Source organism: Stegodyphus dumicola, chromosome 11 (assembly GCF_044657685.1).
Source record: "Stegodyphus dumicola isolate Sdum_Otavi_A_Nest chromosome 11, ASM4465768v1".
NCBI lineage: Eukaryota > Metazoa > Arthropoda > Arachnida > Araneae > Eresidae > Stegodyphus > Stegodyphus dumicola.
In genome coordinates, this window is record NC_140778.1 from 119,817,810 (window position 1) to 119,845,134 (window position 27,325).

At 32.1% G+C, this 27,325-nt stretch overlaps 1 protein-coding gene across 7 annotated transcripts in view; it reads right to left on the reverse strand.

The window, feature by feature from the left end:
- The window catches only part of LOC118181776 (uncharacterized), a 67,132-nt gene that overhangs the window by 36,873 nt on the left and 2,934 nt on the right, over positions 1 to 27,325 (reverse strand). For 4 of the 7 annotated variants that reach the window (XM_085827155.1, XM_085827154.1, XM_085827153.1 and 1 more), the window contains exons 2-13: positions 23,453 to 23,554; positions 22,667 to 22,768; positions 20,192 to 20,299; positions 19,796 to 19,897; positions 16,357 to 16,464; positions 12,660 to 12,761; positions 3,348 to 3,449; positions 2,382 to 2,483; positions 2,018 to 2,119; positions 1,631 to 1,732; positions 1,252 to 1,353; positions 565 to 666 (exon numbers count right to left, since the gene is read on the reverse strand). In XM_085827155.1, coding sequence (XP_085683281.1) covers positions 565 to 666; positions 1,252 to 1,353; positions 1,631 to 1,732; positions 2,018 to 2,119; positions 2,382 to 2,483; positions 3,348 to 3,449; positions 12,660 to 12,761; positions 16,357 to 16,464; positions 19,796 to 19,897; positions 20,192 to 20,299; positions 22,667 to 22,768; positions 23,453 to 23,554 — 1,236 coding nt within the window. The remainder of the gene's footprint in view (positions 1 to 564; positions 667 to 1,251; positions 1,354 to 1,630; positions 1,733 to 2,017; positions 2,120 to 2,381; positions 2,484 to 3,347; positions 3,450 to 12,659; positions 12,762 to 16,356; positions 16,465 to 19,795; positions 19,898 to 20,191; positions 20,300 to 22,666; positions 22,769 to 23,452; positions 23,555 to 27,325) is intronic. The other 3 variants (XM_035350962.2, XM_035350963.2, XM_085827156.1) reach the window with 3 other exon arrangements.

Here is a 27,325-nt window from a genome sequence, read left to right on the forward strand (position 1 = left end):
TGATATTGTATGTTTGAAAACGCAGCCCTGAATTTGCAGGAAATAAACAATATTAAAGCTAGTTAGTTTGTAAATCATTCACTTCTTTCCCATGCAGCAAAATCTGTGTCAGCGACATTTTTATTCGTCCCCCAAATGTTTTGTGATTTCAAAATGCAGTAACGTGTGTTTAGGAAAGCAGCAATACCTTGCCTTCCGAGAAATTAGTTTGGAATTGAAAAATACGGTAGTGATTCGAATTTAACGATGTTCAAATATTTAGTTTAACAGCGATACATGATACTGCAATTCCTTACTAAGAGAAAATACATAAAATATACGTTCTGCTAAGGTCGTGAATCGAACAGTGAAAGATATTATCTCTATGCAAACTGCCATTCTGTTTACAAAAAAAAAAAAAAAAAAAAAAAAAAAAAAAAAGACAAGCAGAAAAGTAGAAACGTGTAAAAAAGCTTAATTCCCTCTCTGTCATATTAAATCAAAAACGTAAAATAAGACAAAAGTGTGTAAAACTCAAAGCGCTAAAATAATTTATTAAAAATTTAAACAGTATAAAAGAATTACCTGCACACATTCCATTATTATTCGTGTAGCCATCATTACAAATACATTGTTTTGCTCCTCTGTCATCAAAAGAACATGTAGAATTGGACCCACAATAGCATTCTGTAAGAACAGAAATATTATAGGTGGTCTTTAGAAGTGGAAACCAACTCATGCACACCTGTTTTAATACCAAGTAATTTCGTTTATTAAATTCGTACATTCCGATACACAGCAATAAATGAATAAACATAATTAGCTTTATGTCATATTTTGGTATAAACGTAAGATTTTAATAATAATCCCGTAACATTATTATAACTCTCAAAACATTTATCTACGCATATTTCATGAAGATTTTTGTAGCCCTCGTCACAAATACATAGCTTGGCAGCTCTATCGTCAAAAGAACATGTAGAGCTGGATCCACAATTGCATTCTATAAGAACAAAAACTTTAATCATACAGTTTTAAGGTAAAAATTAACCTGCTTTCTAACTAACTTAACTTAAAAGAGTAATATTGCTCGATAAAATTCGCACATTTCGATGGACATAAGTATCAAATGAGGACCTATGTATCATATTTTGGTATAAACGTAGAAAAGCCAAACCAAACAAATGAAAAAGGAGAAAGTGAAGAAGACGAATACAAATCAAGACTCTGAAAATAAACCCGTAAAATTACTAAAACTCGTAAACCAAGTACCTACGCATAATCCATTAAGATTTTTGTAGTCATCGTCGCAGATACATCGTTTTACTCCGCTTTCATCAAACGAACATGTAGAATTAGATCCACAGTAGCATTCTGTAAGAACAAAACATTAAAAATACATTTTTTAAACTAGTAATCAAGTTATATATACGTATCTTAAAAGTGATTTTGCTCGGTAATATTTTTACATTATGTTGCACAGAAATATGTGAATAAGCAAAACTACTTATATAACATATTTTGTTGTAAGTGTAGGAAAATAAAGCAAGTAAGACAAGAAAATAAGAAGGGAACAAAAGGGATAAAAATTAACAAATTAAAGATTCGGAAAAAAGTACCATAATAGTATTACAATACATGAAACAAATACCTATGCAAGATCCATTAAAACTTTTGTATCTCTCATTACAAATACATTGTTTTGCTCCGTTATCATCAAACGAACATGTAGAATTGGATCCACAATTGCATTCTACAAGAACAAAAACATTAATAAAACAGTTTTAAGCTGAAATGTAACATGCATATCCTTATGTTAAATGAGTAATATTGTTCGATAAAATTTGTCTATTTCGATAGACAAAAATATGCAAACAATGAGAAATTATACCACATGTCAGTATAGATCCAGGAACGCACACACACAAAAAAAATAAATAAATAAATAAAAAAGAAGAAACAGAAAAAAAAAAAAAAGATATAGATCAAAATTTTAAACATAAACACATAAAATTATTAGAACTTGTAAAATAATTACCTTCGCATAATCCATTAAGATGTTTGAAGCCATCATCACAGATACATTGTTTTGTTCCGTTGTCATCAAAAGCACATGTCGAACTGGATCCACAGTAACATTCTATAAAATAAAACAATTATTGACGCAGTTTAAGTTGGGAACTGACCTGCATGTATGTACTTCTTAAAAGCAATTTTACTTGATAAAATTCGCACATTTTGATGCAGAATAATGTGCAAATAAGAAAAATTACCTGTATGTTATATTATGGCACAAACGTAGGAAAACAAAACAAAACAAATAAAAAAGAAGAAAGAGAAAAAAAAAAATAAAAAAAAAATCTAAAACTAGTTCCGTAAAATTAAACTCGTAAAGCATTTACCTGTGCAAATTCCATTAAATCTTTTATACCCATCATCACAAATACATTGTTTTACTCCGTTCTGATCAAAAGAACATGTAGAATTGGACCCACAGTAGCATTCTATAAGACAAAAGCATTTAGAATAGTCTGAGAAATAACCTAATTGTACTATCATAAAAATGTAATTTTTCTCTGTAAAAATTGCGCATTTAGATTTAGAGAAAAATATATATAAGCAAAATTATTTCTGCATCATATAGTGGTATAAACTTAAGGAAATAAAACAGAACGAATAATAAAACCGAAAAATCTGAAAGCTTTCAAATTTTCTATTACGCCCAAAGAAGCGTTCGTTTAACATTCTGTGTATTACATTAATTTTATCATGTTCATCTCACTTAAACCACTTATACTAAATTGAATTCAATAGCAATACCGCAAAATATTTAAAAACAGCATATCTTTAGAATTTCTAATAGGCAGTCTCGCGCACTGGAGATAAACGCACGTGTTGTCATTGCTCGCTTTAAAATCGTTGAGTTTGTTAAACAGAAGTTCGTAAAAGTTTTACAAAATATGAAATAAGTGATGAAACAAATTCCAAATTTAAAATTCAAGCTTCCAGTTGTCTATATTCGGTTGGTGGATTACGTTATTCAAAATTTGATGGCTCGGAGTACCGTTGTTTCTTCACAATGCGAGAAACATACTTAAATCCATGCACATTCTTCATTATTGAATTTCTATAAATAAAAACAGGGCGATAATATTTGGTGGCAATAATTAAAAAAGTCATTCATTATAGTGAAGAGCCAAAAAAATGCCTTTTTGAGACTAATAGCCCCTCTGCCAGAGAAAAAAAAAAAAAAAAAAAAAGAGAGAGAGAGAAAGAGAAAGAAAGAAAGAGGAAAGCAAAGAAAAATGATACAAATCGAGATTCTAAAAACATCCCATTAAAATTATTGTAACTTGTAAAATAATTACCTATGCATGATCCATTAAGATTTTTGTAGCCATCATCACAAGTACATTGCTTTTGTGCACCAGCATCAAATGAACATGTAGAATTGGATCCACAGTAACATTCTATGAGAACATAGGTATTAAGGATCTCGTCTTGAAAATAATCTACGTGCACTAACCTTTAAACAGTTACTTTTATAAGAAATTTTGAAATTTTCAATATATAAGAAAAATTAAATAAGCTGAATTATTTATCTATAATACTTTCATATAAATATAAAAAACGAAATGAAAGAAAAATAGAAGTTCATATTAAACAATAAATTTATAATAAGATGAATGAGCAAGTAAATAAAAATAAGTAAATAGCTGCTAATTATAATCTCTACATTATAATAAAGGCATGAGGCTGTATGTCTTTGGTTCGTGCTGCGCGTAAGCTAATAGACCCAGGGCTACGAAATTTCTGTAGGGATATCCTCGCTGGTAACCTTTTACGCCTCATTTTCAAAACAAATCGCAGCCAATTCTTTTCAGATTGATCGTTTCTTTCAATACTGTAGTGAAAATATTTGTATGTAGTAAAAATGCTTATATATTTTAATTTCTTATGTAATGAAAAATGTGTTAATTTCTGTAGGCTATGAAAAATATTTAATATAATTATTCAGGTGTATAAGTGATAACCAAAATTTTGAATATCAATTTTATCAGCGATGAAATTATAACAGTGATTAAGAGTACATCACGTTGTTTCCGCAATAACCCGAATGATAGGGATAAAATATGTGACCTACAGAGGATAGCAAAATAAAGTACTTAGCCCAGACGTTGTGATAGTTGAAGAAGAAAATACAAGTTATTCATCTACAATTCACTCTATTTATCTTTCCTATGAAAAATTTTATTGCTGAGCTCACACAAATAAAACAAGAAAATTAAATAATCAGATCATAACTAAAGTCCTACTATAAATACAGAGCGTCCATTCGTTTATCGATACACTACAGAGCACTATCCATTTGCATCACTTTCTATAAATCACGAAAAACATGGAATCGAAGATATATGTAGACCAGGAATATACTTATCTTGAAATTTCTTTTGATTTTGAAGCTTCCACCAGTGAATTAATTTGGAGCAGTGCACCACGTGGCGATAGACAATGGATGAGTCTTAAATTGCACGAAACGAGGTAGTAGGTGAAGGGACAGTCAGAGAAGAGACAGTCAGTGAAGAGACAGGCCGAAGCCCGTCCTTCATCCTTGAACTCCCAGCAGCAAAGAGGAAGAAACCGGTCCAACAACTGCCACCAAGGGCTTGGACGAAACGATGACGATTCTTGAAGCGATAGCTTGATAATAGATGCCGGCTTGCTAGCACAAATACTGGCATAAAATTACACAGAATTTTTACCAGGTAGCTCAATTTTCTACCCTAAGGCCATTCGCACCGTAAAACGGAAAAGTACCGTTTTTATCTAAGAAGCATGAATAATAACATAAAACAAATATCCTAAATGCGTCATTTTTAGATTTTATGTGATATAAATGAGCTCTTTGATAAGATCATCCATAAAAGTAAAAATAGCTCAATTTTATGCCCTTAAGACCATTCGCGGTAATTACGTCAATTAGGATGCAATCACACCGGAAGGCGGAAATATAGAAAAGGCAAAGTCAAGGGTTAATTCATGAATTCTAATAAGAATGCACTAGGGAAGTAAAGCACTCCGGTTTTACATAATTTCTTAATGAGGTATTAATACGAATTGAATTAATTCTTGCATTTTAAACTTGTATTCCAAATTAAGATTTAACTTGAAATTAATGTAGATAGTGAGAGAATAAAATTTTTGTAGCGTAGTTTACGTGAGATGAGATCACTTGGGGTCACGTTGTAAGGATCCTAAGTTTTACTAGCGTTTATTTTATTTTAAAACTGTACTATCACTTCTTATTTTCTACTTTTGGCCAGAATTAAATGCTTTAACTTGTTTATGCAAATTCTCTTGCTAACGCCCAAGTACTTAAGTTGTGGCTTTTTGCCAAGCGCGCGAGAGAGAAGTTTTAGGAAGCAAGCCGCTTGCCACTGCAGTTTTACGAGTTTTCACTCGGTTGCCTTTAGGGCCAGAGGTTTAGCTCTCTTGATATTTGCAGACGTATCGTAGTTTCAGCAGCTCGGCGTATTACATACGTACCTTTTTTAAATAAAGACCAGTCTTAGTGCTAGGCATTTATATACTAATTCAAAGTTAGCTTTTTAGTTAGAGTTTTAGTTAGTAGTTTTTATATTCTTACGTTCAGACCACAAGTGGTTGGTCTCTGTATTCCGAAGTTCGGAAGTGCCTGTAAATGATTCAAAATAAAGGGATTCGTATACCCTTCCTGCTTGTGTTGTCTACTTCACACCTTCTTCAACTTAGCTTGAGTAAGCTCCCTGTTTGTATTGAGGATCATTCATGTTTTCAACGCAAATCAAGAGAAACACAAGTCCTGACAACGTGAACATTTCAAAACAAAATCGTAGATGGGCAGATTCGTATTGTCAGCTATAAGATGTCTGAGGCCTAAGCCAATGACAGACGAAACTATCTAGTCTATTAGACAAGATACAATTCTAGGGCTTTATCTGATGTCACTTTCAAACAGGCGAGGCAAGTCACACAGTGTACTGATAACAATCTTAATTTTTTCAGATGCAAAATCAGTCACAAATTCACCACCTGTATATATCATGTATAAATTCATTTAGAGATACATTATTAAACAATGCAGAAATAGAAAGACAACCAGGTGATACATTTTATGCAAGAAATGAAACTCAGCATAATTTTGATGTATTTTAATTTTCAACTCTTTTGTTATTTCTAAGCGGATTTTGATAGGCAGCTCTCTTAATGCTGCATACTTTATTCTTTACAATTACTTTTCATAGCGGCCACTGTTACATAAAAATAGCATATGCAGGCATTCGGTACATTTCGATGTAACATTCGATGTTAGACGCATATTAGTACATTATATTACTAAGTACTACGTTGTATTGCATAAAAAACCTGCAGTAGAATTCCAGTTATCAGCATACAAGGTATTCGCAATTCCAGTTACCTGAACCAGATATGTTTCATTTTATGCCCATCATAAATAAGTTGTTTTTACTTTATTTACCTATTCTCAATGCTTTCATTGATTAAAAAACAACAATAACAAAAAACAATACACAGAATATTTTATGAAATTTCGAAAATTATTGTTAGTTTTAAATAAACGAAAATGCTTGATACACTTGTTTTTTCGGTACTATCGGTTTTGAGGGTTGTAAAAAATCGCCAAACTATTGTTGATGCCAGTGCTGCCAAAAATAATTGCGGCAACCCGATTACAAGAAAGGAAGTATAATAGTAAATAACTATCTAAAATTGATGTTTTAATTTAGATGAAAGGTTAATTTCATATAATAATTTTTTATTACAATAATTTATATAAAATGCTAAACATGACTGAATAAAAGCATATGAGTAAATAACTATTTCAGATCATTATTATAATTTATATACAGATTGTTAAACATAACTGAATGGATGCCTGCATCGCTATTTCGCTACCGACATATCGCTAAAGCATAATTTCTTCTCGTTGTTTGTTCAAAGGTAATTTTCTATAATGAATGATGCCTTTTCTTTTAAAAAATTCTCGGTAAAGTGCAGCCTCGCCCACTTATTTGTCTGCCGCCTTTTACAAGGGTAAAAACAATTGGATTTTTGATGTGTACATAGATAAAATCAAAAGTGCGATTTTTGTGCGAAGTGCGATTTTTGTGCAATTCTGGGATTTTTTTTAAGTGAAAATAGGTTGATGTGTACATGGATACCGAATATGTGCAAGTCTTAAAAAGGCGTCAAGCAGTGATTCTGCACTGCAGACTTTTCGTCATGGGCAATTCTCGAATTGTTAAATCATTAGGATATCAAAAAAGGATTTAATTAAACTAGTATTTCAATGGCGTTTTAAGAAATATAGAACTATATAAACTTTTCACTTCATGATAACCCTAGACAACGGATTTTCAAAGAATCTTTTGCATGTTATGTTTTTAAAATTGAGAAGCAGAGTAATAAAGATTTCCCCTTTCATTTATAGCACATCATACTGAAAATAGTACAACTTACTGAAATATAAAAGCTTTTAATCACCTGTACATATTCAATTTACAGTCATATATCCATCATCACAAATGCATTGTTTCGTTCCGTTTTTATTAAAGAAGCACGATGAGTTTGCTGCACAAAAGCATTCTGTAAGTACAGCAAGACAAAGGGTCAGATTTCAGAAACAAACGATACTTATATGCCTTTAACTGTCTAAAGTTGTACAGTGTTCTTCTGAGCAGTTGTAATTTTAAAAAACCTGATGTGTACACCACATACGAAATATTAAATTATACGAACTTTTCCTACATTTCATTTAAACTTTATTAAATTGAATTAAATTTACTTCGTGGATAGCGCATAAACCATAATAGAATAAATGCGCTCTTTAAAATTCACTATATTTGTTTACCATATCGACACTCTGGCGATAGGTTCACTTACCAACGTTATATCTCATTCAGTTTATAACTCAGAATGCACAATAATTGTATCATCAGAAGAATTATCTAATCGTTTCCACATGTTTTATTCAAATACTTTAATAAATCTAAAACGATGTTTAAGAGATATAAAGAAATTAAAAAAATAAAAAAACTGTTTTCGCACACGATTCAGCGCAGCTTATCTAATACGCATGCGTTACTCGTAAATAATATTCTCTGTCCAAGACAAACTGGCGACTATGTTTACTGCTAATACGAAATACTTATTTCCTGGAATTTCATTAAGGATATATTTCTCATTGAATTAATCAAGTTCTCACTTCGCGACAATTCAAAAATACATAAAAACTCAAAATATCTATATCAAAACTAGAAAGCTATAGAAAAACATAAAACACCAAATACAATAAAAAAATTAAAAAAACCAATTTTTAGCATTAAAATTAGAGTCTCTGCCCAAACACAAGCAATTCATCCAGCAGGTAAAAAGGCAGATGTTTTGGTGCACAAAACTAAAAGTTTCCTTTTGGTCCCACATGGCAAAAACACATTGGAGGTGCAAAAAAACTTAATTTGCTATTCTGCTATGTTTCAAATGTAAACAAATATGGCTGGTATGGCAAGAAACATTAGGTTTAGCCTCACGTAAACAACTTTTAAATTGTTGAAAATTCTACAACTATTGCATGCAGATTAACTAAAGGCATAAAACCTATATCCGAAAGATAAGAACAGCATAATTCAACTATTTTTAAAGCAGAAAAATGGGCAATTTACTTACATATAAAAATGGAAAAAACTGAGCTTGCGGAGCCGAGTAACAGAGAGGATATATATATTAATATGATTGGTGCGGCCGATTACAACAAAAATGGGAGGTGCTCAAACAAAAAATGGCAGGTTTCGAAGTTGCTGCCCCCCTAAGAAGCGAAAAATTTTTCGATGTCGCCCTTTGTGAAAATCCTGTAATTTGGATATGGGAAAACGGGTTCCTGAATTATAAATGGTAAAAATTCTAAATGATTTTTTTTTTCTGTAGACTTTCAAATTTGTTTGATTTAACTCGATAGTTTTGCCTGGAAGGTATACATTCCTTTTGCTAAATTTAAATGACTAATCCCAGAAACAAATTGCTTAAACGATGTTTTATGTTTAAAAATCCTTTATTCTTAACTAAATAATTAAAAAAGGAAAACAGAAAAAATACAGTAAAAGAGTACTATCATTGAAAATATTAAGTGTGATCAGTAGGATGTCTGTGTTTAATGGTTCAGAGCCAGTTTCTGAAAGCTCGGTTCAATAGTTTTAGAGAGATGAAGGTGCATGTTTTCTCTTTTTCCCCGATTTGGAGTCGAATTCTCTCGTTTGTAATTAGATCAGTCACAGCACTGATTCCTCGCTCAACAAAGTACGAGGAAGGGAAATCAATTAAAAATGTTCGACGATATTCCACAATCCTGGGTAGAGGCGACTGATATTACTTTGAAACCAAAATTCTGTGAGACGATCACTTTCTGTAAGCTGGCTTTCAAAGTTTCATTCGTTGAAAATTCGACCAGTTCCTCCTGAAGCTGAACCTCTGCTGTCTCAATATTCATTAAAGGATTAATGACCCACTTAGGGAAATTCAGGGACAAAATATCTTGAAATCGCTCAGCCGAGTCCTTGTGTAAAAACTAAAGGTGTTGACAGTAAACATGTATTTCATTGAATTCACTGCTCTTATGTAAATCAGACACGTTTCACTGCTCTTATGTAAATCTGACAAGATTGCAAACTGGCTCAACTCGTGCCACCAAATTTCTGCTTCCGCAAAGTGAGTTTTTTTAGGAAAACAGAAATAGCAGATTTTGCTGTGATCAAACTGAGCTCTTCACCTTGAACTGCAAATTAATTCCAATGAATTTTGGGAATAAATGGGTCATGTAAGCATTACCAATCTTAAATTGTAGCAATTTATCTTTCAGAGCTACATTTTTCTCTTCGAAGAACTCAAGTACAGAGTCGAAAAGATTCCAGAACCTATTGAGGCAAGCGCCTGTGGAAAGTCAGCGAACCTCGGTGTGTAGAAGCAATCGACTGAATTCGTAATCGTTGTCCTTATACAGTTGCCCAAATAATCGATCATTGAAAGCATTACTAAATTTTATTCACACGACAGATAGCCTGTTGTAATAACTAATGAAACGGTAGCTGAGGTTTTTTGTAACTAATTACTGTCTATGAATTACGCAATGAACAGCTAAAATACTTGATACCTCTTTCTTCAAAAGGACGATGAACCCACAATGACGACCCTACGATTGCAGGATCTCCATCGGTGGCAACATACGTAATACTCGGAAGAGGCCCCTTTAGTATCTGCAATCAAATGTTTTGCAAAAAGCATGTCTTGAATAATTTTTTCCTTCCTTTACAAACCGGATATACGCTGACAGTAAAGCCTCATTAGTACCTGGCGAGGTTGATTCATCAAACTGAAGAGTAAATTTGGTGGGTATCATAAGTTCGCATAACGAAACTTCAACATCTTCTGCCATGTCATCGATTCGTCATCGCACTGTGCATAATAAGACATTTTTAATAATATTCCTTGCACGTGGATAGTATAAAACCGATTTTAAAATTCCCTTCACAGCCAGCAGTATCCACTTTTTGCACATGACATGATTTTCCCCGATATAGCAAATAAAGTTTTATATATTATAAAAAGCTATCAAACCATCCCCGCATTTTGTTGATGAGGTTGCTAGCAAAGCTTGGAGCAAACGATGTTTTCAGAAACTAAGCTCTGATGTTCGAGAGAAACGACATATCTTTATTTTAATTGTCAGGAGAAATTTTCTGCAGATTCCTGTCACAATTCGTACATTTGCATGAGGGAAGCCATTGCGTAAGTTCGTTTTACTGCGGGTACAAATGCTTTAAATCGGATAATCGATTTAATAAATTTGTTGTGGAGTCTTTAAATTAAGTTCGAATGCCAAAACATGCTCATTGCCCCCTATCGCCCAAAACATGCTCTCCGCCCAGCCCGAAACAAGTTCATCACCCCTCAGCATCCTTCCACTGCCCACTTGAGGTTGGTACCGCCCCCCCCCCCGTAGAGAACCAATGCGGTACACCATTGCAATTTTAAACATCAATGCAAAGGGATAAACTGAAGTCGAAATGCGCCACCGAAATGCGAGCCCTCAGTGCAGCAGTCATAGACGTTACCTAATGTGCAGTGGCTTAGCTAGGGTGGGGCAAGGGGGGACATCCGTTCCCGGGCGCAGCATCCAGGAGGCGCCAAATTTATGATACACATTTCAGGGATGAAATGTTTTCCATTCCTGGAACACAGAAAGGGGCGCAAAATCTTAAGGTGTCCCCGGGCGCTGAAACCCTTAGCTACGCCTCTGCTAATGTGTTGCAGAAATGCTCAAAAACTCTCATGCTCTCTTGTATTGCCGCTGTTGAAGTTACTGCAAGATCCATCATTGTCATGCTAATCTTTCCTTTCTCTCGTGGCTTTAAGCGTTTCAGTTCTCTCAGGTCGCTAATACGTCTTCTTTTCTTTATTAATATACCATTGAGATATATTTTTGCATTCACGCCGTAAGCTTTTGCATTCACGTAAAGCTGCAAAACATGAATAAAACTCTGTATATGCTGGCGCAATAAGCGACATGCTGCAATAAACAATAAAATAAATGAATAAACAATATAATCGGGACACAATCCGTTACCTTAATTAGCTGACAGTGCCGAGCCATTATATGAGCAGATTAAAAGATCAATGAAAGAAGCTTTTTGATATGCAAACTAATGAATGTATTTTTAGGAAAATCGAAAAGTGTAAAGACACAAATAGGAGAAATAAAGTCGTACATTCTGTAATATAGCTAAGGAATTTGTTAGCGAAACATACTGAATGGAAATTTAAAGAAGCAAGAAAAAAAATTAATAAATAAGCATGCACAATTTGCCTAAAATCTTTTTAGAACACTGAAAGAATACTGGAAAACTAACAAACGGAAACAACCTAGAAAATAAATGAAAACCTAATTGCACGGACAAATTTTGAATGCTCTAATATTATACTTCTGTAGCCTATAATCCTGTTCCTACTAAACGGAAGCGTATTTATCAGGTTTGCGATTAACCGGATCTTCTGTGAAAAAAAAGGTCAACTTTGTTCGTAGTGAAGCGTTAAAATAAATACTGTGGTAAACCATCAGAATCAAGTAAATATTTACAGGAAATGCTAAAACAAGTTTAAAATGCAGTGATTAAATAGCAGCGATAGCAGATTAAATCTATACAATTAGGAATTGTTTTTTTCAAAGACAGTATGCAATTTAACAGTACACAACCAGAAATATAAAGTTTTGAGTAATATAAAATATACAAACATTGTTAAATAATCCGTTAAAATAAATCTTTAAATCGTAAAAATAAAATGTTCAGTTATTTAATTCTCATTTTCTTATTGACTCCTATCAAAATACTGAGCTATATAAACAAGAACATTGTTATGTCTTGAAGTATGTTCCCGATTTGAATACTGATATAATTTACAACCAAAAGAGATTTTATCCATATAAAACTGTTGAAAACTTCTAGTAAATTATTACTTATAGTATTAATTATAATAGTTTATTCAGCTTTTCTTTGTATTTTAACAGGTGTAGAAATAACCTTAGAAGTAGTTCGTGGTACTGCCCTTATTAATAGGGAGTTTACTATAATTACCTGTGCATTTGCCATTAAAATCCACGAAACCATCTTGACAAACACATTTCTTAACGCCATTTTCATCGAAGAAACAGGTAGAATTGTGCCCACAATAGCATTCTGCAAATACACGAATAGAGGTGATATAGATTTTGACCTTAAATTCTTGTTTCAAAATAAGGCTAATCATACTTCTTTTAAACAGGTTAGGTTGGGTTATTTGGTTAAGGCAAAGCTACTCTAGGGCTATCTGCCTATCGAGAGATAGGTCTACGTGGAGAGCTTTTTTAGGGAAGTTGGCTCGTATCCATGTTACATATGGGGAAATCCAACCAAGCAACCAGCCCGTTCGCCGGGATTCGATTCTGGGTAGAACTACCGGTGCTCAGCTACTTTACGGCCTCTTGAATAGAGTGATGTTATTACAAATACATATAAGAATTTAGATATCCTCTGTTGTATTGAATAAGTGTCTTTTGAATCATACCTTAATTTTAAGAGCTTAACTTTACTAAATACATGGCGAAATAATTGATTGAACACAATCTCCCTTGCGTTCTGTTTTTGAAAAAAATTGAAAAAAAAAGTGAGAAAAACAACAGCTGTAGAAAAATATTAATAAATGAAAATATGACTTAAAAGGGAGCCAAATAAATTAAGCTGAAAACATTTTTGAAATCAGTGAAGAACTAAAATAAATTTAGTTACCGGCAATTCGTAAGAAAAATATTGTAACAAAATCTCCGTTTAATGGATACAGTGTTTTAAACTTAGAAATAAGAATGAAACGAGATAAAATACTAAAATTGCGAACTTTTACATTTATACATTACATTTATACATACATTTATATATACATTTATACATACATTTATACATACATTTTTACATTTAATTATAGGAAAATAATATTTAAAATAGATAGCAATACCGAAATTAGTTGTCACCCCTCCCCCTTCCCCAAAATTTGAATTGAAAGAATAAAAGACGATAAAAACAGCAGATTCTATTTTGCATTAAATGAAGTAGATGACTTATTTAAAATTTGGTAAATTTTGTTCAACATCTGAGAAAAAACTGCGAGAGAAAAATTAAGCAAGCGCAAACAAAGAACTTTAACGAATTTTCATTTAAATTTTACTTTGTTATGTTTCCGCTTCGAAATTCTAGGTATCTTTTCTAAATAATGATTAAAATTATAAATGTCATTATTCTTTTTAAGTCCTTATTAAAATATTATTAACCTTCGTTTTTGTTATCACTGCTAGTGATTAAATCTATTTAGCGTGGTTTGTTTTTATTGATACACTTGTTAAATAGCTACTGCACCAATGTTCTGTTTCTATACTTTGCCGTAAAAATCATGGGCACCAATGCAGTGTTACTACTTCCTCTTAGGGAGGAAACTAATGCAGAAACAGACAGGTGAAACCGTAACTAGCTAAATATCAACTGCGAAACTAAACTCTTAAGAGTTGGTTAATTACCAAACTTTTAGTGATCGTATAAGTGAATTTTTAATGCATTGCGTTTTGAAAATGCATCCGGGACCGCGCCGTGAGAGGATCGAATAAACAACATGTAAAATCAATATATATATAAGAAAAACACATAACAGATATAAAGAACACATAAGTAATAGGTTTCCAGATTAAATATCAGGTTATTCAAATTCCTCACAATAAAAATTAAATCTTATCCTCATCAGAGAGTCTAATTTCTTATTTGTGTCACCTTTTAATTTACTTATTTTAGACACAGGGGAATTCTTCAATTTGTCATTTACTTTTTGTTACATTTAAATTCATGATTTGCAAATCTATTACATGACTCTTTTAATTTAACGGGTACTTGTTTTATAATTTCTAAGAGGTTAAGGAAAACATATTATTTGCAATTCACATCTGTTCTAAGGAAGATTACACAAACAACTTAAATTATTACATCCTAATTCATATAAAAACCTTAAGGTTTGTCTCGGTAATTTAGAAGGGGAAAGGGAAAAAATTGAAAGCCTGAGAATTAATTTAAGATTCGACGTTGTTATTTTACATTCCAAGGAAGTCGTTGAAACCTTACTTAAAGTTCAAACACAAAAAATAGAACTTATCTTGTAAGGACGTCTTGAAGTGGAGGACTCGTATCCTAATTAGCGTTGACGTCGGCGGGGCTGATTTTTACGGTCACAAGTGGAAGTTTCAGAAGACATCGTCCTGTCCTGGCACTATTGGCGAAACACACACGCAGGTAACTGGTTTTCATAACGACGAAGCTATTTTCACTCTGGAAAACAAAAACAGGAGCACAGCTGCCCAGCACGGCTGTCCGCCTGGTCTTGAAAGTCTTAAGTCACTCGCCCGGTTCAATTTCGCCTTTTAACCAGAACGCGGCAGGGGAGCATCTCTCTTCGTAAATTACATCGTTTCGAACACTCAATCCCAGAGCAAGTTTCAAGAGTAACGTGTAAAGTAAGTTCCGCAAAGTCTCGCACGAAAAGTCTCAGGCGTTAAAACTCGAATTTTCTTCCTCTCCTCCACAAACGCGGGATCCCACTATGGCTTCATTTATCGCCCCCTTAATTTTGGCAAAATTTGCGTTTTCAACCCCTGAATGCGGAAATAAGGGTGATTGCGCATGCGCGCCCTTCTTCACCTAGCCAACAACCGGACCCTCAATCGCCAAAAACCTGAATGACTTACATCGAAAGTCAAGTGGCAACCTCTGACCCTTCTGTCATGTACTTCCTGTCCTAAGGTCAACTGCACAATGAAATTCCTTCTAGAACATTCTAAAGGACAAAGCGCGCGAAATCATGACTTAGCAAAATTGCCTCCCTTTCCCTGCTTCTTTTCACAATGAATCAAAGCTTGTACAAAAATTGCAAATAAAAGAAAAATAAATAATATTCTTTTAAACTAAATAATATTCCCAGAAGCATTTGTTTTTCCCCAAAATTAAAGCATTAAAATAAATAATTCAGAATCAAATAAAATTAAGATTTCCATAAATCAGAAAATCATTCACCTAGTTTTTATAACGCTATCAGACAAATTCTCTACACAACACACTTATTCTTTATATTGAGCTTCAAATGCTTTTACATTTGTGTTCATACTATACATATATTTATCTTCCACAATAATGTTTTAAAAAGTTTACTCACCCTTTTATTTTTGTACTTTTTATATTAAATATATTAAATTAATTAATTTTAAATTACTAAATTTGTTTTATTTGTTTTACTAAATTTTTAACATAAGCTATTACTTACAAATTAAGAATATATTTTTGTTTACAACAACATTTACGTAACATTAGTTTATTTACTTGACATATACTGGTGGATTATGTTATGTAAATAAATAAAATTTACTTAACATAAGCTATTACATGCACATTAAAATGTATGTTTTGTTTACAACAACATTTACGTAACATTAAGTTATTTACTTAACATACATCAGTACTTAATATATGCTACAGGTCTCCGTTTGTTTCTTTGGAATACGTAACATTAAACAGTTCAAAATATTTTATAGAATAAAATTCCAATTGAAATTAAATATGCATGTTATTTCAGTAAGAATGCCACGTTTCCATAAAATTTTGAAATTTCAAGAGCATTGCTTTCTGAGTTCATAAAAAATAGTTCAAGTTTGAAAACTAGAAGTACAAATAAGATCTGAATTAAGTAAAATACAATGAACACAATTACCTGTGCATTTTCCATTAATATTTCTGTAGCCGTCTTTACAAATACATTGTTTCTCTCCATGTTCATCATAGGAACATAGTGAATTGGGTCCACAATCACATTCAGTATCTATAACATAATGCAGAATGTGGCTTTAAAACTCAGAAAATGATACCTTGAAAATGATGTTTGTTGATGTTTGATTCAGAAAATGATACTAAAGAATCAGGTCATGTACTAAGAATTTTTATAGTCATGTTATAAGGTATTTCTCTTGCCTTCTTAGCATGCCTTCGCGGTGTAACGGTCAGCACGCTCGACGCGTATTGGAGAGATCCGTGGTTCGAGTCCCGGCGAGGGCAATGCTAATTTTTCATTTCTCCTGCTTTCATAAAATACCTAACGTCTCTACAGTAGCGCCCGAAATAAAAAGGTGGTGGATGATGATTCTTCACCACCAGGATTCAGCGATTGGGTCTTCTAATCCTCAGTCGCCCTTTAGAAGGGCGGTAGCTTATTTTCGGGCGAGGGCGATTTTTTCTCTCTCCTGCTTATTTTTTCTTCTCTTAAAAATATCTAATGTCACTACAACGTTACCAGTTATTTAAAAGAAACTTATTAAGTTACGCTCTAAAATGTATTTATTGCTAATATTTACAAAGTGCTATTATTTCAATTTAATTTTTTTTAACACTGCAGATAGCAATCCTTCCATTCCAAACCAAAATTTGAATCAGTCTATCTCCGTATGCCATGTCTAGAAATTCAAAATCTCTTTTCAAGGTAGTTTTGAAGAGTTTCAGAAATGGTTGGTATGAAACATTTTACAACTTCCCTTTTAAACTGCTTTATTTGTTATAGAACGTTTGAAGATATATGAGGTCATGTATTAGTATGGCACGAAGTATAGCTTTTTGCTTATTAATACAGAATATTTCTACATCAATAGTTTGATTTAGCTGCATCAGTTGATTATCACGCAATAGCTTAGTGACAGTTCAATTTTTCAGGAATCAAATCACAATAGATAATCACTACGTTATCGTACTATACACATAATATTATCATGTTTTTAGTAAAAATGATTCTTCTTTGTTTAAAATGATTTTTTTATCTTTATCAACGTCTGATATTTTAGGTTTCATATTATTTTTCCATTAGTGAAAAATAAGTTTTTTTTTTTCCATTACTGACAACTCTTTAAAAAACTGCTTCGTTTCCCTAACCTAACTGACAAATTTTCATTCATTGCTTCAAAATAATGCTTGATAATTATTGTGGAATCCTCCAGTCTTCTCTAAATTTTTCTATATTTTCGTACCACTGAATGTGCTCATTGGAGCTGTTCAAATAATTATATTTATAAACTCATATTTTGATTTCGCATTGCACATTAAACGATATAATCCACAATAGGAGCACAATATAGGATTTCGAAAAAGTGATAAAAATTTAATCTCATAAATACGTTAAGAAAATTAGATATATCATTAGAAAAGTCATTGACGATTTTACTAACTAAAAGGTTTTTACATACAGCTTAAAGAGTGTGCTTATAAAGGAACATAGTACCGTAAATAAACAAAATTTTCATCCTGACTCACAAAGAAACTCGAAATTATATTTACTGGTTCAGCAAAATGTTAAGACAGATTTCAATCCTTTTCTTTTGTTGTGTGCTCTTTTATAACATATTCACTAATTTAATAATGCTCTAATGTTTTATTATATTTTATATTCAAGCATATACACATATATATATATATTTGAATTCATGACATTAATTCAAACAAAACTTCTTAAATTTTAACTACATTAAATTTTATTGAGAACTATGTATATATATAGTCTTAATAAACTTTAACGTAGTTCAAATTTAAAATGTGTTGTTTGAATTCATATCATTTGTTTTAGCCTATTTGTGCTCCGATGCTCTTGCAATTACAGGGGGCTATTTTTCCTGCACAACGCAATTCATTTCTTTCCAGGTTTTACTCACTTGCTCATGTTTAGGGCCAACAGATTTAAGGTACCATTATTTTTTACCTTAAGGATTTAGTTACTGTTTTAGCCTTCTAAAATTTTTGTAACGTAACTTTGGTGCCGCGTGTTTTAAAGTACATAACAGTAGTGTGTTTCACACCAAACATCAATATTTTTTAAATTTTAGAAAACCTTTTCAGCTTTTCATATATGTATCATAGTATAATACAGATAAAGAACATATTTTAAATATTTATTAATAAATAAAATTTAGTAAACGTGAGTAAATAAAATTAAATGATTTGTCTAGAGCTTATCTGTTTCAAAGTTTTCATGCCCGTTCTAGGTTGAAATATTATCATTCGTAAATCTGAGATATATTTTCAAATATTACGCTTTGTAAATGTACTTTTATTTCATAATGTTATAAGCTATGGTATTAGCAACAGTACTCAAAAATTTTTTTATCACATTTTAATGTAAGAAAGCAAATGATATCCACAAATGTTTGTGATATTCTTAACACATATTGATGTAATAGTAATAATTAATCTAGAAAACTCGAAACTTATAGTCACTAAAACATGTGTACAAAAGAACATGAATTAATGTACAGTAAAAAATTAGCATCAAAATATCTGACGCGATATCGTGAAACATACTTTTACTATAACTATTAGGTGAAATGAGAAGTTCAAATTTGATTTTTCAAACAAACACAATTTTACTTTTCCCTGTCCAACAAAATTATTAGTATGCAGTTTAGAAAGGGCAAATAGAAATGTAAAATCACAGTATATATATATATTCGTGTATTTTTGTATATCGAGCAGCTTATTGGGAACAGTACGAAACCATTAAATGGTCACGAAATAAATCTTCTCCTTCTTACTAATCCCTCTGAACTGACTCAGATCAGATCCGTACGTTCATTCGCCGCCATGACTTCCGACACAAAATTAGGTCTCTTCAGCAGATCTTGATGTACAAACCAACACAACTAATAAAATCTAATAAGTAATAAATATAATAAATATAATAATTAGTATGCAGTTTAGAAAGGGCAAATAGAAATGTAAAATCACAGTATATATATATATATATATTCGTGTATTTTTTGTATATCGAGCAGCTTATTGGGAACAGTATGAAACCATTAAATGGTCACGAAGTAAATCTTGTCCTTCTCTCTAATCCCTCTGAACTGACTCAGATCAGATCCGTACGTTCATTCGCCGCCATGACTTCCGACACAAAATTAGGTCTCTTCAGCAGATCTTGATGTACAAACCAACACAACTAATAAAATCTAATAAGTAATAAATATATTAATCTAGTAAATCTAATGAGTATAACATTTCATCTGCAAACAATTAATAATAACAAAAAGTGATGAAAACTTATGGACCTAAAGAAACTGAAATATATTAGCATTATCCTTATACTACTAAGATACATTTAACATCTTATACTATACCTTTGCACATTCCACTGACATCCATAAAGCCGTCCTCACAAATGCATTCTTTTGTGCCATTGTCATCAAATAAGCATGTTGACTTGGGTCCACAATAACACTCTGTAAACACACAAAAATTTGAAATCAAAATGTCCCTTTCTAAATATAACTCTGAGAAAGCTACTTTTAACAAATGGATTAATATTAGCACGTTTAAGAACATATTGCTGTGTTGTATAATGTTTACTATGTAGTACTATGTTTATTAATACAAGTTTTATAATCGCATCATGTTACGCTAATATGTGTACATATTGTTTTCGTTTTAAATGATTTTATTTCTAAATAATAATATTATTAATTTAGTAATGAATTTACTTCTTAGGCTACTGCAGTGATATATAAAACAATTACCTGTGCATTTTCCTTTAAAATCTACATGTCCATTATCACAAATACATTCCTTTCCTCCATTTTCATCAAGAGAGCATGAGGAATTAGGTCCACAGTCGCATTCTTTAACTGCAAAATCAAGAAGGACGCAGTTTCACACTCGGAATGTAAATTGTTAATAAAATATATAACATTCCAAATATATACTGAAAATAAATCTCCTGTAACATATTAGCAAAATAGTGTATATCTTTCTTTAAACGTTGCGAATTCTAAACGAAAATTCAGTTTTTTGTTCAATTATTGCACTGATATATCTAATATACTTCTTCTACTATATTAATATATTCGTTTCTTACTTACAGTAACCAATATATTTGTTTTTAATTATAGCTTCTCAGACTGTTACAAAAGCGCGAAAATCACGGTTTAACGAAAGTTTGCTTTATGTTTCACATAAGGAGACCCCGTGATTATAAGTTAAATGTACCATGCAGATCATTAGCTCATATATCGAGATGAATAAAAATAAACGTTTCAGAATTATAAATAATAGCAATTTTATATCAAATGGAAATTTTACTGTAGTAACACCTCTTATGCTTATACATAAGTAACAAAATAAGGTTAGTAATTTAACTTATAATGTAGCAATTATATCCAAGTACAGTAATTGATACATTTAAGATTATAAATTTGGTGAAACGAAGAGGAAATATGTTTGAGAAAACTCTTTAAATTTTAAAACTTCATGAGAAGCAAATGCATAATAAACTGCAGTAGATTTTGCTCACTTAAACATAAGAAATGCCAAAAACTAGCTGCTAAATTGATTAGCAGTAAAATATTTAGTTATATTTATTGTTATGTTTTCAAATGCATCGCTATATTTGTCACTTGGTGAATCTTAAGAATTCCACTAATAGTTTTTAAAAAAAATCTGTGTTACGCTTAAACGTTTCAATTTAATACTTTTCTAAATTATCTATAGGAAATTATTGGATAATTATTAGAGATATTCTTTTTAATTTGTAAACACAGTGCAAGTGCTTTCAACAATTTTGAAATTGCAATGTGCAAGTGCTTTCAATCAAAATGAAATAGTTGTATATCTATATATCTATATATCTATATCTATATCTATATCTATATCTATCTCTCTCTCTCTCTATATATATATATAACCGGTATCAAGGCGCATGTTTTTTGCAACATGCTAAACGTCTATTCTTGTATGCTTCAGTAAGCAGAACGCAAACAGCTGGTCTTCTGGTATACTACACTATCTTACGAAGACTTCTGGTAACGGTAGAGCATGAAACTCGGTTCGGGTGACAGAATACTTTTCACTTGGAAACTGAAGCTATAGCGGTCGTGTGTCGCCGCGTGAAAGTGCCAAATAACGATCTACATTCGTCGTTGTGGATCTTGGTCAACCTTGTCCACGTCTTCTCGAATTAGGTCCAGTGTTCTAAAACTATTTCTTGAGTTCTGTAGTCACCTGCGCTTGCGAATTGTCTGGCTTCAATATACCGAAATTCTCATCTCATTTCATCATTCATATGTTTGTAGCTATTCCTTTTAGTTGATGCGTAATAAAATTTTCCAACTCTTGCAAGAAACATGGCGAATGTTGGGAAAGAGTACGAGTACGAAAATCGTCGAAAACTCTTCATGATTGTATATACAGGGTGTTCGGGATAAATTTGACATATTTATAATTATATTTTTCCGTAGTTTGGAGGTATTAACACACACTACTCGTCATTTGAAAGTTTGGACCCTTCTTCATTCATATGCAAGATGTCAGAAAGGATGGATGACTGGAACCCCCCTGAATCATGGAAGAGAATAACTTGCATCATGATGATTCGTGCCGGCCATCAAAATAAGGATATTATGACTGCTGCCCAATGCTGAACACAGTAAAAACACAGTAAAAACAATAAGGCATGAACTAGAGACTTGCAATGGTGACTACGAGGATGTAGCAAGAAGAAGGATCCCTAGCAGACGATCTGATTGCATTCGTACAGCAGAATTCTTCGCAAATCCGCAGGAACAGGTGTTGAAGGACCCTTGCATTGGAATACGGGCTTTGTCACGTGAAATGAATGTTGCAGCCTCTACTATGAAGCTTTCACTCAATGAAGACCTTCGTTACTACTCATACAAGCGGATTTTCTTTTTCCTTACGAAACTGTCAAATTTATCCCGAACACCCTGTATATAGATCCTCCATAATGACAGTTCCTCAGACACGCAGGTGTACGCTTAAGAATTCGACTCTAAATATTTACATAGTTCTTCGACGGTATAATTAGTACTTTTGGTTCAATACGTTTCACTAAAATAAGACATGATTTGTAAATTCTCTTAATTTTACACACAAATGTACTTCGCATTTGCCTGAATGATTGCATTTTGAAAATTCAAATACTGAGACTATAATTAAGAAAAAGGATTTACTGATGAGTACAGTATTATAATGCGGACCTTTGCATATTCCATCAACTTCTGTGTAGCCATCTTCACATATGCATTCTTTGGCTCCGTTTTCATCCAGAAAGCACGAAGAAGAGTTTCCACAATAGCACTCTGAAATAACACAAAATAAAAATGTAATTAAAAAAATAATTCAGACATACCAGGCTCATATTATTTTGTACTATTCTATAGCATTATTTAAATATAATATCTGATTTAAATTTAACTTATCAGAGATTAAGCAGCTTAAAACTGTTAATTAAAATACGCCAAAACTCCAGAATAAAAAATGATTAAATAAATAAAGACTACAGTGATGTTCTTCCTCAGAATCGAAAGATAAAAACCAAAAGAATTTTAAAAAACATAAAAGGAAAGATTTTTAGGTAAATGTCTCCCTAATAACGTAAGTATTTATTGTAGTTATAGTTTAATATCATAGGTATAAAAACACTCGAGTTTAATGATGTACTACGTAGTAATTGTTGAAGAGTTACTGCTGAAAAAGTAATAAGTATACGTTTGTGCTTTGAATATGAATTAGTATTATTTTAGATTAATATCAATAGAAATAAATGGTATTCCTGTTTATGAAGAAAATCGAGAACTGTTTAGGAGCATGAATATTATGAATTAGTATTTATTTTTGTCCGAATTATATACAAATCATATTATTTCAAAGTATACATTTTTATTAAAGTGAGATTTTCTTTTCAACTTCAATAATTTCAAGAAGTGCAAATTTAGGGATTTATTCGTAAAAGAGAAAACCATTTACTAGCAGAAATAGATTACCTTTACATTCTCCTTCAAACTCTATGAACTTTTCATTACAAATGCAGTTTTTCTGTGCGTTGTCATCAATAGAGCAAGTTCCATTTGGACCGCAATTGCATTCTGTAAAATCCAGGACGAAATATTGATGAAATTAGACATTTTTCTTGACAATAGATGGCACAAGTAATAAAGGTTTTCTTCGTCAAGATCTATATTATATTAATCATAATCATCACTCTCATTATAGAAATAAATATATGTTGCAAATTTAGGTTAAGTTTAAACTTTTTGTTTGTTCTTTAAATATCATCATAATAGAAGTACCTATCTTTTAAATAAATTAAGCAAAAGTGTTCGTACTTCTTTTGAAAAGAAATACTTATTTCCTCTTTCCATTTCTTTAAGACAGTAGTTCCCAACAATTTCACTCTTAAGAAATCCTTATGACATTATTCAAAATCTAGGGAGATCCAGCGTCATGGTAACAATATTGTTTTATAATATTTTCATTAATGATAACTAATAGAAACACAAAATGGCTATTACTTTAGTTGTTTATTTATAACCTAACAAAAAGTGCAACTACATCCAATTGATAGTTTCTTTAGTTAATTATTAATTAGTTATTAATTTAGTATAATAAATTATAAAAGTTATTAATGGAAACTTCATGCATGTTTTTTTGAAAAAAAAAAGTTGCATTGATTTTCTATATTTTTATGCGTCCACAAGCGGCCGAGTGGTAAAGTCGCTGAACACTGGTAGTTCGGTCCTAGGTTCGAATCCCGCGAACGGGCTGGCTGCATGGTCGTTTTCGTGGTTTTCCCCATGTGTAATGTGTATACGAGCCAGTTTTCCTCAGAAAATCCTCAACAAAGGCATCCCATCCGTTAGGCAGATAGCCCTCGAGTCTTTTAGGGGGAATTAAAATCTGCATAATTATATAGTGTGTGTGTGATTTGCCATAATCACTATACAATTATGCAGATTTCATTTCCCCCTAGAAAACACTATTTTTATCCTTACTCTTAAACACAATGAAACTTGTTCACACATGTACGGTGTTGAAATTTGGAGCAATATATTAACTGCTTTCTTGTGAAGTGTTGGATGGTCACTTTCGACAGGGATTCGAGGTTTGTCCAAATACATATCATAAAATCTGATTTTCAATGAACCATGCGATTGTAAGTCACAAAATTCTTCTACTTTTAGAGCTGGGTTTAGAGATGACCAGAAGTGCAAGGAAAGAGATTCCTCACTCAATCCTATAGATCTTTTGACAGGGTGATAAATTAAATGATAATCAGTTTTCTTCGACCACACCTCTAGGTGAGATACAAAGAACTTGGCATTTTTGATAAACATCTTCACTTTTCAGTACCGCCAGTAGTTCAGATAACATATCAAGATTCCCTTTCAGAACATAATCGTTCTATAAGTTTTATTTTTCTTTTAAATCGTATAATATTGTAACTTGAAGTTAGTATATTTTCTCGGCTACCACGCAGTAACTTCTTCAGTTGATTCAAGTAAAGAAATCTATTAAATAAGCTAGCATACGCACCTACACTTGATCCTCAAAGTATTTAGTAAAATCTTGTTTTTACTTTTTTTTTTTTTTTTTTTTTTTTTTTTTTTTACAAAATAAGCTTTTATTTAAAACTCGTAAACTCGTAAAGTAATCAGTGGAGTAACCAAAGGTTAATGAAAGAAAATGAATAGTAAATATAAAATCTGTGGTTAATAAATAAGGGAAAAAATAATATTTATAAAATTTGCTGAAAAAATTTATATTAATTTTTTGCAAGTGTTATTTCTAACAAGGGGATAAGGTAAATAAATAAAAATAAGTAAATTTAATATTAGAGAAATGAATACTAGAAAACTTAATGTTACGTATGACGAAATCGTAATTTTGAAGCTCCAAGCATACCATGTGATGCCACAAAAATAACCACACTTTCGGCCTCTACCTAAAGACTGCAACATGTTTAAAAAAATATACAAAATCGCCCAGTTAGATCTTTTTATCATTCTCCTATTAAAAGGTGGCAGATCTTGTGTTAGAGCTGTGAAAATTTCAAAATATTACAGCAGATACATTTTTAGAAGTTTAAATTTGAAAGTAATGACCGTCAAATAGCTGAAAAATCAAGCAATTTTTAAAATTCCCCGACAAATAAAAAATTACATTAAACATTGCACATAACTTCATTTAAAATAGTTTGTTCCACTCTGTCTGATAGGTTAAATAATAAATTCCTGAGAACTTAGTTTTTTTTAAACGAAAACATTAGCGAAAAACTTTTCAAGATTAAAAACCTGTGAGATTCCAAACATTGGATGTTACTGCAATGGGTCTGAAACGTTGAGAACTGAGAAGCAAATAATCTCTTAGTTCAGAGAAGAAACGTACGAAGGGCTAATTATCCTTTATTATTCAAAATAAGTCCACCAGCGGCCGAGCGGTAAAGTCGCTGAACACTGGTAGTTCGGTCCGAGGTTCGAATCCCGCGAACGGGCTGGTTGCATGGGTGTTTTCGTAGTTTCCCCATGTGTAACGTGTATACTAGCCAGTTTCCCTTAGAACGTCCTCCACAAAGGCATCCCTCCCCTTAGGCAGATAGCCCTTGAGGCTTTGCCGTAATTAAATAACCTAACATAACATAACCTATTCAAAACAAAGTTTAACAGACCACTCCTTCTTGGAGGTACAATGAAGCCTCCACTTGGGCTTGAACTCAGGAATAATAATCAATAAAACGTAACTAAACTAAAAAGATATAGTCTAACAAGATTCTAACAGACCTGGCCCCTCGAAGCTATCAAGGGCCCAGGTACGGCCAAACGCAATAAAAGTTTGTGAGAGAGTATCGTTAAAAGGCTAACGCGCGCTGAGCAGAATCTCAGGCTCTCTAACGAAGTCAGCAGACCTTCACAGTTAAATACTTCTTCTCCTCATTTGCTTTCAAACGCGATCCTGAAAATATCTTCTGGCCGGAAGCTGTAACCTGAAATTAAGGCAAGACAGGAAAGTAACTCAAAATTAACTGTTAGAAAATTAAGATAAATCTTAGAAACACTAATGCGAATTTAAAATAAAAAAAAAAAAAAAAAAACGCTTCGGCACATTATGCTGTCATTCATAAAAAGAACATAAAATATGCTTGCTAGATTATCCAGTAGTAGTTTTTTTTTCTAACCTTAGCGACAAACACTCAGGAACGGACTAAATAAAAGGTCTAATTTGCTACACTCATCCCAAACATTTCCATGTAATTAAAACCAAGAAATATGCTTTCTATTACCTGCATTTAAAATATTTCTCTGTGTGTTATTTCAATAAGGTTTAGAACTTTGAAGATGTTACGCTATAGCCAAACGACTGCAAATTTCTCACGTAAAATTATTCTAAATATGAAAAGATTGGCTTCCAGGGCATCAAACATGGCAAGTAATCAAATGCCAAATTGCATCTATAACTTTACAAGAAGATTGTAGTTATTGTTACCAGTGCACATTGTTTTGTTTGAACAACATGCTGTCGAGAGTATCGCGGAAGGATTTGAAGCAAATCATGAATAGTGTTCTTACTACAATTTACAATCCTTACAAAATACCACTCTCATGAGCTGCCGTATTCACGTATCTCTTGAAAAGTGAAATCAACAAGCACTTTTTTTTACTATAGCGACAAGCACTTAAAAATGGATAAATAGAAGGTCTTATTTACTACACTCATCCCAAACATTTCCATGTAATTAAACCAAGAAATATGCTTTCTATTATCTGCATTTAAAATATTTCTCTGTGTGCTATTTCAATAAGGTTTAGAACTCTGTAGATGTTACACCTCAGGTGGATTCACCTCAGGTATAATTTTGCCGT